Raw genomic sequence first — 12,893 nt, forward strand, 5'->3', positions numbered from 1 at the left:
AGAAAAAAGGTTCAGATTAAACATTTGGAAAGGTGTTTCTTACAGTGAGAGCTGTGAAGATGTGGAATTCTTTCCCTGAATCAGTGGTACAGGCTGATACATTAGATAGCTTTAAGAAGGGGTTGGATAGCTTTTTAGCAAGGGAAGGAATACAGGGTTATGGGAGATAGCTCATAGTACAAGTTGATCCAGGGACTAGTCCGATTGCCATTTTGGAAGTCAGGAAGGACTTTTATCCCCCTCTGAGGCAAATTGGAGAGGCTTCAAAATCAAATGGGTTTTTTGCCTTCCTCTGGATCAACTATCAGTTAGGCAGGTTATATATAGACCTAAAAGGTTGAACTTGATGGACGGGTGTCTTTTTTCAACCTAACTTACTACAATCAAATGAAAAAGTTTGGGAACCCCTCTTAATTCTTTGAAGTTTTGTTTATCATTGGCGGAGCTTTCAAAGTAGCAACTTCCTTTTAATATATAACATGGAAACAGTAACAGTAGTATTTCAGCAGTGACAAAGTTTATTGGATTAACAGAAAATATATAATATGCATTATAACAAAATTAGACAGGTGCATCAATGTGGGCACCCCAACAGATATATTACATTTCCAAAAGGAGGCTCAGTATTGATGTAACAGCCTGTAGGCGCCTCCTATAGTTTTTGATGAGTGTCTGGATTCTGGATGGTGGTATTTTTGACCATTCATCTATACAAAATCTGTCCAGTTCAGTTAAATTTGATGGCTGCAGAGCATGGACAGACTGCTTCAAATCATCCCATAGATTTTCCATGATATTCAAGTCGGGGGACTGTGACAGCCATTCCAGAATATTGTACTTCTCCCTCTGAATGCATGAACATTATCCTGAAGAATTTGTTATTAGGTTGAATTCATCTGACCCTCGACTTTAACAAGGGCCCAAGTCCCTGAACCAGCCACACAGCCCCACAGAATGATGGAACCTCCACCAAATTTGTCAGTAGGTAGCAGGTGTTTTTCTTGGAATGCGATGTTCTTCTTCCGCCATGCAAATAACTCCATTTTTGTCTCATCAGTCCAAAGCACTTTGGTCCAAAATGACTGTGGCTTGTCTCAATCAGATTTTGCATACAACAAGCGACTATTTGTGTCATGAGTGCAGAAAGGGCTTCTGTCTCATCACCCTGCCATACAGATGTTCTATGTGCAAATTGCACTGAATTGTAGAACGATGTACAGATACACCATCTGCAGCAGGGTGTTCTTGCAGGTCTTTGGAGGTGATCTTAGGGTTGTCTGTAACCATTCTCACAATCCTCTGCATATGCCGTTCCTGTATTTTTCTTGGCCTGCCAGACCTGGGTTTTACAGCAACTGTGCCTGTGGCCTTCCATTTCCTGATAACATTCCTTACAGTTGAAACTGACAGTTTAAACCTCTGAGATAGCTTTTTGTAGCCTTCCCCTAAACCATGATACTGAACAATCTTTGTTTTCAGATCTTAAGAGAGTTGCTTTGAGGATCCCATGCTGTCACTCTTCAGAGGAGAGTCAAACAGAAGCACAACTTGCAATTGGCCACCTTTAATACCTTTTCATGATTGGACACAACTGCCTATGAAGTTCAAGGCTTAACAAGCTAATCCAACCAATTTGGTGTTGCCAGTAATCAATATCGAGCAGTTACATGCATTCAAATTTTTGCACAGCCATTTTTTCACATTTGATTTCATTTCATACAACTAAATACTGCTTCTCTAAAAATCTTTGTTCAAGAAAACACCCCAGTACCCAGTAGATGTTCCTGGAAAATGAAAGACATACCACTGGTATCTTGTTTGTTGAAAGTGGAGTAAATTATTATGCAGGCTTAGAGGAGTTCCCAAACTTTTTCATATGACAGTAACTATGTAAACTAGTCTGAGAAAAAAGATTTGTTACAAGTGCTCTTCCTCAAGAACTAAAGCAGGTACATTGCCCTGCAGATGTGAAACATGCAAATACATCCTGTACAAGGATCAAGTTGCAATTCCAAATACACAAAAAGTCTACACAATTCAGGACTACTATTCGTGTGCTTCATCCAATGTGGTATACATGATTACATGTACTAAGTGCTCTACAGGAGGCATATACATAGGGCAAAAATTACACACAAGGACAAACCATCACCAGGCTACAAAACCTAAAAATATAAATATATACTTACCTACATATGGAAGCAACATATTTTTCCCCACACTTAACATGGAATTACTTCTGCTGTAAAAAAAGAAGGGGAGGGTTGAGACATCATACTACTCATTTAATGTAGGTACATTGCATTAAAAACATAGGATAATTAAAAGAGATAAAATACCTTTTTACATTATCCACATTTTATCTAAACCTATGGATTGAAAGTTTGCGCTACTTTTGATGAACACGAAAACATGATTTCCAATTTACAGGCTGCATTATAGGAGAAGAGCTCCTATACAGCATCTCATAAAGGGGACCTGTCACCCTAAGAAATAATTCCAAATTCTTTTCTATCATGTTAGTTGAGCAAAATAAAGTTTAATCACACTATAGTCTTGGAATTCACAATCATAGTAAGCAGGCAGGTGCAATTTTGTGACAAGGCAAGTTGTTTTTTGTTCCCCCAAAATCTTGTGTATGTGCCAGAATGGGGAACCTAATGCCCATGCATGGTACCCTACACAATTATAGAGTGTGAGGAGGGAGGGGGAATATCAGTGACATCTAGGAAGTGCTGAATGGAAAGTGAACGGAAGTGACTGCCCCGCCTCTATGCCTGAGGCATAAAGGAAGGGCAGGCAATATTTGATTGACAGCTGAAACATTTAAACGACTTTATAAAAAATATGGAAAAAAGAATTTGGGTTTCATGTTTAATTTGCAAAGAACTTTCATTATACAGATATTTATGTGTGGTTGGCAGGTCCACTTTAAAGGGATACTGTTAACCTCTAAAAAACTGATTTTCAATTCAGTAGTGCCATAAAGTAAACTCTCCAGGTGTACGTCCTGTCTGCTGTTTGTCAATGAAACAGAGCAGAATTAAGCCCATTAGTCTTTATTCGCCCCTCCAATTAATTACTAAATGAATAAGTGCCTGTAAGCCACAGCTACCCCCAGGAACAGCCATGTCTCATGCAAAGTGTACTTTGTCTCAACAATGATGTCAATTTCAAGCTTTATAGATTCCTATTCACTTTGTGAAAATAATGGTTAGGTTAAAAAAAACTTTGGAGGCGTTAACAGACACTGGCTGCAGTGCATTATGGGGTGTGAAACAGAGTCAGAGCACTTTATTCAAATATCCTCCTTATTGTATGTGCTGTGACAGTTCACTTGAGGTGAGGCACCTAGCTCTGCAGTAATTAGAAGCATTGCTGTCTAGATTGCTAATTTATGCCCAGTGACAAATGAAGCCTTGAGATGGTGGGAAGAGGAGGGTGAACCTAAAACCCTGTGAGAGAATAATGATTTAGCCTGAGCTCGGTATCTGTATGCCTTAAGGCATTATAACCTTCTGTGCCAGATAATTCCTTCAATGTATACATGTTTCTGCATTTAACCAATATGATCTGAACTTTTTTTTTTCTCTTTTGTTATATGGCTGGGTATTATGGTGTATCTTAAAAATCTTCCTGATTGTTTATTTGTGTAGCTGGACCATAGAGGTTTATTCTAATAAACTTAGCACTCATATTTAGTATGCTTTCTGTGATGTTACTATGGGGCAGGTTTATTAAGGGTCAAATTGAAAATTAGAATTTTCGAAAACATTTTAGGGTCAAAACTCTCAATTTCGAATTGTGAAATTACTCCAAACTCGATTCGAGTTTTAATTCGAATTCCGAGATTTATCATACTCTGGCCCCTTAAAAACTCGAATTCGGCTATTCGCCACCTAAAACCTGCTGGGTTCATGTATAAGTCAATAGAAGACATCCAGGGACCAATTTAGATACTAGCCTTCTTGACATTCAAGTTTTTTTCAGAGAAAAAACTTGAATCCAGTTTAGTCGAATTCTATTCGAGTTTTCGAGTTGGTAAAATGAGTGCGAATTTTAGATATTAGATTTTTCTATTTAATAACCCGCAATTGATTTTTTGAGTATATTTGAATTTAAAGGAGTTTAAAAATCGTTGACTATTTAAAGTTGATGTATAGACCTTGATGCCATTAAAGGTACACTCTCTCCTATTGGCCTGTCTTTGTGGTTTTTCTAAACTTTAGGGTTTGGCTTTAGCTCTGCTATACACTTTTGATGTTTCTTGAAAAACATGTCATTTTTTAACCTGAGCTCACAGCAATTATACAAAGTGCCAAATGGAACATGTTTTTATACAGGCCTATCATGGATATAAGGATGCGCAGATGGGAATTCTCCTTGGCTGGGGATCTATTTGGAAACCCAAGGGCTAAAATTCTCATCTGAATTAAAATAGCAATGTGTTATTTTTAAAGATATTTTAACAAAGCATTGTTTTAACAAATTAAAAAGGGACCCGTCACTGTAAGAAATAATTCCAAATCCCATCTATTGCATTAGTCAGGCAAAATATAATTATATAATGACTGAATGGTTGTTTCCTTTATTAATATAAAATTAACAACTGAGTTTTAAAGGGGAACTATTGGGAGAATGGAAACTTAATATAAGCTTCAGCATACTGAAATAAGAAATACAATCAATTAAATATTCTGCATTGTTTCTGAAATAATCAAGTTTATCTTCACTATCCCTCTCTCGGCATCTGTTACTCTTCATTCTGTCTTCATGCAGCAGTTGGGTGTCAGATATTCAATGACAGTTAGATCCAATATATCTTATAGGGGTGATTTCTTTCCAAGCAGATGTAGTAGAGCTCACTCAAATAACTGATTCCAGTACAAACAAAATAACGGCCTTTTGCACAAATTCTGCATGTAGAGAGACATGATTTATGGTGATTTGAATAGAGTGAGCTCTAATGCATCTTATAGGCAAAAGGAGCACCTATAAGATATATTGGATCTAACTGTCAATGATAATCTGACACCCAACTCCTGCATGAAGAGAAAATAAGAGAAATACAGAGAGAGGAATAGTGAAGATAAACTTGATTATTTCAGAAACAATACCGAATTTTTAATTGTTTGCATTTAGAAATATCCGTATTTCAGTATGCTGAAGCTTATATTAAATTTTCATTTTTGTGATAGTTCCCCTTTAAATAAGTTTGGATGTTTTAATAGCTGAAGAGCAAAGGATCATTGGGAGGAGCAAAAGGTTGAACAGGAGAATTTCTTCCATCTTTAACTATGATGTAACTATTTAAAGAACAACATATGACAAAGTATTTACTTTGAACATCTCTCGATGGTGCTCTGCTTGGAATGGATCACGTTGCTACTGAAAGACTGGCTGCGCATTAACTTGCTCTTCTTGCCTTCTCTACTTACAACTACAAAGAAAGGGAGTCATGTCATTACACATGGGAACCATTTGTATTATGTTACATGGACAAGCTCAGTAATAATGCCAAACACTCAAGCCTCACACATTACATATTTTAAACGGCTAAGCAGTATTTTTTGTCAAGTAATCTGAGAAAAAAGCGAAATAATTTAGCTTTTAGTGAATCATGATACCAAATTACGAATATATACATACTAAAAAAAACGTTTTAAAGCAATTCAGAGAACTGGACTACATGTAGGCAGATCTAAAAACGAAAACCACTTAATAGTAATAAACTGATGCAAATAAAATAATGGAAATTATCAGAAATATTTTATAATACCATTATTTATCGCACTCACGTTAAGCATACAGTAGGCATTAAGAATAACAATTAAAAAAAAATAAACTACAGCACATAGGGTAAATTTGCCAACTGGGAGATTTCCAGCTTGAGAGACAGCAAACACTTTAATTTGCCTCCTCACACACTTCAGTGTTGATTTCTCTGTCCATGCAGATAAGCTCTGTAGAACATAATGGTGTTATCTGTTATCCATTAGTTAACCTGTGCCATATAGCCTTTATAGTTTATATGAACAATAGTAGAGTTTCTGAAGCAAACACATCAGTTTTACCAGTGCAGGGCAACATAACATGATATTTTCATTACTTTAAAACACTTTAATTTTTTGGTGTTACTGTTCCTTTAACCCCCTATTCATTTTTATGAACATATTTACCAAAGGGTGAAGTCTAATTTTTTACCCCCAAATAAATACGAAGTACAGTTAAATTAAAGATTAAGTACTAAGGGGCAGATTTATCAAGGGTCGAATTTCGAATTTGAAAAATTTCAAAAAGACCAACCGAAATTAAATTGAAGTTTTTTTTTGGCCGAATAGGTCCGTTTTCGATTGAATTCGAATCATATGAATCTAAGCAATAGTGCATTCGATTGAATTCAACGTTTTTCCAAAAAAAAAATCTTTGATTTTTCAGTCCACCAATTGACTCCAAATAGGTTCTAGGAGGTCCCCCATAGGCTAAAACAGCAATTCAGCAGGTTTTAGACAGTGAATGGTCGAAGTCGAATTTTTAAAGAGACAATACATGATAAAATGAACAACCATCTCAGGTCAATTTGCCTGGTCATGTGCTTTCAGATAGAGCCAGCACTTTAGGATGGAACTGCTTTCTGGCAGACTGTTGTTTCTCCTACTAAATGTAACTGAATGTGTCGCAGTGGGACCTGGATTTTACTATTGAGTGCTGTTCTTAGATCTACCAGGCAGCTGTTATCTTGTGTTAGGGAGCTGCTATCTGGTTACCGTCCCATTGTTCTGTTGTTAGGCTAATGGGGGAGGGGAGGTGATATCCCTCCAACTTGCAGTACAGCAGTAAAGAGTGAATGAAGTTTATTAGAGCACAAGTCACATGACTGGGGCAGCTGGGAAACTGACAATATGTCTAGCCCCATGTCAGATTTCAAAATTAAATATAAAAAAAATCTGTTTGTTCTTTTGAGAAATGGATTTCAGTGCAGTCTGCTGGAGCAGCACTATTAACTGATGCGTTTTGAAAAAATAATTTTTCCCATGACAGTATCTCTTTAAAGAGACAAAAGGAAGGATGTCGTTGCCCAGTAGATCTTACAATATAACTGGAACACAAGTGATGCCAAAGAACCACTGAAGGACCTGATCTGGTCGATGGCATTAACTTACTGTGCTTTAAGACATTTTAACTCACCTGTCGGTGTGCTTGACGAGCTTCCTGAAATGACAGCAGGGAGATTTTTTGGCAATCCTAATCCTGTTTTACTGTCTCTGCCTAAAACAAATGTGTATGTTAGTGCCTGTTTGGGATATCCAAAGAAAAAAAATATAAACAAATCCTCCCACTTTTGCCTACTGTATACAAACGTAGCAATTAGTCTTATACAGGTATGGGATCCGTTATCCGGAAACCTGTTATCCAGAAAGTTCCGAATTACGGAAAGGCTGTCTCCCACAGACTCCATTATAATCAGGCAGTCCAAAATTTTAAAAATGATTTCCTTTTTCTCTGTAGTAAGAAAACAGTTGGTTGTACTTGATCCCAACTAAGATATAATTAATCCTTATTGGAAGCAAAACCAGTCTATTGGGTTTATTTAATGTTTACATGATTTTCTAGTAGACTTAAGGTGTGAAGATCCAAACTACGGAAAGACCCATTATCCGGAAAGCCCCAGGTCCCGATGATTCCGGATAATAGGTCCAATACCTGTATGTTATTTACTAGGAGTAGAAAATAAAATACAGAAAAATCATGATATAAACTGAAATCAAATATTTGTCCGTAATATTTAGAATTAAAATTGAAAAAAATCTAGGGAATCTTTTGGCAGTTCCATATTTACCCCCATTAACCAAAACTTTCCTGAAATTGTTTTAAAGAATTGACACATTAATCAGACTTGATACCTGTGTCAGTTCACCAGAATGTTTTTGAATGCTTAGGGCAATGCTGTCCACAATCACCTGTCCAAAACCAATGCTATTTGCATGTAGGAAGAATGGATTTTGACAATGGTTTTTCATAAATGGGATCAAATTGTTGTTTAATCTGAAAATCTTAAGGCAATTTAACAATTGGCTCAAAATATATATTGCGCAGTAGCTATGTGCATACTTACAGACCTACAGTAGGATATACTGCAAACTTAGCTGTCTGTTTAATAGTAGGTAATGGAAGATAAATTCTATTTACGGGCAGGCAAGTTTCTTTAGCTCTTAAAACGGGAGACATATTGTATAAGGAATAAATGAATAAATGCACTTACGCTTCTTGTCGAAGCTCTTTTCATTACTAGATCGCGATTCACTCTGCTGTTTTTCCCTCTCGATTTGCTCCTGAGAAAAGAACAAGATTTATCAAAACTGCAAGTGAAGAAAATATAAGGGGTCATTAAGTGGTATGCAAAATGCAATTTCAGACACTATTCATTATTATAATAACTATAAATGTATACAATACATATAAATTGTTTTATGTATTTTGTATATTATTTATAACAACCTTTTTACTCATCTGCTCTTCCATTATATCCAGCCCTCGTTATTTCCTGTTGTTCCTTCTCTTTGTTCTAACCTTTCCTCACCTTCCACTTTTCTCTTGCCCTCCCACCCTACATTTTTTGTTCTGCTCATCTCTCAACCTTCCCCTTTCTTTTGCATTTGATCATTCTCCCTCTCACTGTTCCTGACTACTCAGGCTCATTATCTTCGTTTCTGCAATTTTTGCTGGAGATCCTCAGGCCCAGAGACTTTTTCTAGACCAGATTGCCATCACATCACCTACCAATTCAGCCTGGTAAATTGTCATTTGTTTAGCAGTAGCTTCCAGAAAACTAAAGGGAAGTTTCCCAAGGCCAGAGTCCTTCCCATTCCTTATAGTTACTTGACTGCTATTCAGCCTGTTAGCTGGAAGTGATCAGCAGTATGCGAGTAAAGAAGGACAGACAGTACAGAGCAAAGAAGTTTTTGACCTTCATTTGCAATATTTTATAATTAAAGGATGTGAAGAAAGGGTTAATTATTGGGGTTGCCAATATATATATATATATATATATATATATATATATATATATATATATATATATATATATATATATATATATATATATATATATATATATATATATATATATATATATATATATATATATATATGACCCAATGTGAGACAAAATATGTGATGTGCCACTGATTTAACTTGGGGGAAGAGGTGCACCCAAAAAGGAAGCATCCTAGAGATAAAAATGGACACACATTAGCCCTAATGAGAAAGTACTTGTTTATATACATTAATTTTATTGCCTATGTGTTTTTAATAACCATAGTACAATTACAATGCTTAATGAACTATGATCTCATAAAAAAAAATATATATATATATTTTATTGTTGCACCATGTTAATAATCCAGTATTATTGAGTATTGTTCTGTAAAGGCAAGCTCCATACAGTTTCATTAAAAAGTGCCAAACCCTTAATTGCAATGTCTTGACACAACAATATGTGCAATATGCTGAATTAGATACCTGGAAACCAATTAACTGCCTGACCTTTTCCTATGCTCCCAAAACAGTATTATATTGTATTCTCATGTAAAACAGACAAACTTTGCTTTCCCTTTAATTTAAATAAAGCAAACAAATTGAAAGGGGGTATTCAGTTTTAGCACTGGGAAAAGCACAAGCACAAAATTAGGTTGTTTTTGTGAATAAATCCGATCTAGCTTTTGGACTTTAATATAATGTATGTTAAGTTCTTTATAAAGGACACAAAGTCCAGTCTTTATGCATCAGTCATAATTTACCATTTCCACAAGAAGGTGTTCCTCTCTCTCTTTTTCTTGATCTAGCAAGTCTTTTTCATAGAAGCGTTTCTGGAACTAGTTAAGCACATAGGGTACAAATATGAGTATCACAATGAATAATGAACAGATAACTATTCAAGAAATACAATTATTTGTACTTACTGCATCCATGGAGAGCTCCATTCTGTCTAGTTCCAGCACAGTCTGCAAAAATGTGGGGTTTTTTAAATGTTATTTGTGCATGAAGGAATAAGAAGCACTAGCAAGTTGTTGCACTAAAAACAAAATTCATACTGTATAGCAGAGTTTTCAAATCTTAAGTCACCCCTTTGTGGTCCAACATTGTATTTGGTCCTATCTTAGCTTATAAAACAGTTACACATGTATGAAAACATTGTACTATTATTTTAGCAGTATTCAGAACAGCAAATCAACAAACACCAGACAATCATGCTCCTGCTTCTACATGCTAAAGCCAGAGTAGTACTTTTTTCAATGAAATTTTACAGCTGCAGAAAAAAAAACACCAAATCAAAAATAAAAATGCCTTCAGTGGTATGTAGAATACCCTGATAGCAGAAGGAAGCAGTACCCCACCCCCAGAGTTCCTTTGCTGGATTAAGCTGATATATACTAAAAATGCCTTACCCTTTAAACAAAACAGGGACTGTTTGTCCATATATTGCAATATATTTATGCTGGCCAACCACATCAAAGTCATCCCATATCTGGCCAGCCCTTCACTCAACTTTCATCTTTCATCTGATTCATTAAGAATTGAATTGCTTCATTATACATTTTACACAGGGACAGGTTTGACCCGCAAAACTTTCCCTTGTTTTCCCTGCACATTAGAGACAATTAATGGAAAGAATAGTGTTTCATATACTTTACTGTGCTCATGATAACCGAATAAACTGGAACATCACTCACCTTTTTAACTACAGCCAGGACGTCTTTATCTTTCTCCTGACATAGCAGTCTCCTCACACACATTTCTAACTGCTGTAGCAAATGCTTATCCGCAGGGAGCTTTAGGGTAGATTTCAACTTTGGCAACATGTGGCAAACTTTCATTCTATAAAAAAAGGTTATTTGATAGCATTTAATTTAGTTAGAAGAGAAGGAAAGTCAAGAATAAACAAGGTTTAGGAATGCATACCATTGTACATATAAAGTCAAGTGCAAAAAAAGGCAGCAATTGCAAATTTCTTGCATTTTGCACACGGGACTCTGCGCTCTATTGTAGTGCAAAGACGTGAAGCTCCCCTCACTAATTCACTGCTGATTAGTTAGCCTTATATTGGTGAGAGTTGGGTGGGGGGTGCACATAAGTTTTAGTATCCGGAACCGTACCTTGCGCTACTTTAGTGGTGCTAGGCAGAGAGTGCAGGAGATGAAGCCCAAATCAGGGCCCTGTCCTTACTGCCTGACACACAAGGACCAAATATTGATGAATGAGTCACCCTGTTTAGCTTTACATATACATTTTGGTGTTTAAAATGGTATACTGCCACTATAATTATATAGTAATAAGAATGTTCTGGTTTTATAATGAGTAGCATGCATTAGGGCACAGTGCTATGAAGAGGGATTTGCATAGAGAATTTCTGAAGTACTGTGGCATTCTGAAGTGCCAGCATTGCTCATTTAAATTATTTAACAGCAAACATCACCCAAATCAAATAAAACATAGAAGGCACCTTTCAAAATGTGAACTTTAGAGATTATCTTGTTAGCAAGTGCACGGTCATATACAAGAATGCATAAATATATTCAGCTAAGATCTAAAATATAACTTTATAATGCTGAAACATGGAGCCATGTAACATTTTCCGTATTTGTCAATAAAAGCGTTTTGCAGTCAGAGAAAGCTCCCTGTTTTACACTGTTATTTACTAGTGATGTTGGTTCTTCAGTAGTTAGAACCTGCTATTATTTCAGATGAAATGCCAAGGCCAGTGATATTGTTCAGTACAATGGGTTTTCTGGAGGATGTATCAACAGATAGTACTGCAACATAACTTTCTTACATGAAAAGGTTGCTTTTTTTAAAGCTAAATTCCACAGCACCTATTTTAAAATGCATAAATCTAATTGAAGATTATTTTTCTACCTATGAAGATAAAAGGCACTCTATAAAACTAATCAGGAATTATTTAGAATGTAGTTGCGCTTTTATAATTATTACACGGTTTGATGGTTTATGCAGTTATTTAAAAGGAACAATTTTTCAAAGAAGGAGGCTCTTTAGAAAAGGTTCTGATTAAATTAAAAAATGCTTTTACTGGCTGCAGAGTGCATCTAAGTGCTCCTCATGCATTACCTTTGATTTATTTGTATAAGGGCAGAATTAAAATAACTCTTGTACCTGACATTCGCAACTGGATCACTTGTGAGCTCCAAGACTGACAAAAAGAAGTATTTACAAAAAAAAGATTTTGAAAAAAACTCCAGAATGTATTCACAGGTGTCTAAAAAACGTTGTCTGTTCCAGTAGCTCTTTCCTTGTCCCAGTTCTAAAATACAACAGAACATGTTAATGACAATAAAGTAATATGCAATGTGCAGGAAATAAGGCGGTGGTTAGTTATCGCAGAACCTTTTTTAACACTGTCTTTGCATGCAGTGATATTGTTTACGATAAGGTTTATGGAGGTAGGAGAAAATGACAAGATTGAAGCCGCATCCTTTTAGCTGTAGAACTATTGCACATTGTGGGGGTTATTTATAAAGGTGAGAATTTTTCTGGTCAGAGTTTGAGGGTAAGGGCACATGCTAATATTCAGGGAGATTTAGTCGCCCGGTGATAAATCGCCTCTTCTTCGGGTGACTAATCTCCCCAAAAAGCTTTTCTACTGGCTAGAATCGAAATCGATGGCGGGATGGTGCTCGGAGCGCTTTGTTTTCCGAAGTCGCCCGAAGTTTCCTCGTGAGCTATTAAAAGGGCTGGAGAATCTCATCTGGTTATCAGGCCATCATGAAGAACTCTCCCAAGATGTCTGCACAGGCCCCCATGTAATATGATCATTGCCTCAGGGCCAAATCAAGCAAAACATTGGCTACCTTCGTAACCTTGCCAAAGGGGTGGAT

At 36.2% G+C, this 12,893-nt stretch overlaps 1 protein-coding gene across 2 annotated transcripts in view; it reads right to left on the reverse strand.

Annotated features, from left to right (window-relative positions):
* Positions 1-12,893, reverse strand: part of ppp4r4.S (protein phosphatase 4, regulatory subunit 4 S homeolog) — a 71,574-nt gene that overhangs the window by 3,478 nt on the left and 55,203 nt on the right. Inside the window, exons 16-23 of one of the 2 annotated variants that reach the window (XM_018232404.2) lie at positions 12,172-12,319; positions 10,734-10,878; positions 9,963-10,004; positions 9,801-9,875; positions 8,264-8,333; positions 7,189-7,269; positions 5,341-5,440; positions 2,190-2,239 (exon numbers count right to left, since the gene is read on the reverse strand). In XM_018232404.2, the coding sequence (XP_018087893.1) occupies positions 2,190-2,239; positions 5,341-5,440; positions 7,189-7,269; positions 8,264-8,333; positions 9,801-9,875; positions 9,963-10,004; positions 10,734-10,878; positions 12,172-12,319 (711 nt within the window). Of the gene's footprint in view, positions 1-2,189; positions 2,243-5,340; positions 5,441-7,188; positions 7,270-8,263; positions 8,334-9,800; positions 9,876-9,962; positions 10,005-10,733; positions 10,879-12,171; positions 12,320-12,893 lie in introns of both variants that reach the window. The other variant, XM_018232403.2, reaches the window with a different exon arrangement.

This window comes from Xenopus laevis, chromosome 8S (assembly GCF_017654675.1).
Source record: "Xenopus laevis strain J_2021 chromosome 8S, Xenopus_laevis_v10.1, whole genome shotgun sequence".
Classification (NCBI taxonomy): domain Eukaryota; kingdom Metazoa; phylum Chordata; class Amphibia; order Anura; family Pipidae; genus Xenopus; species Xenopus laevis.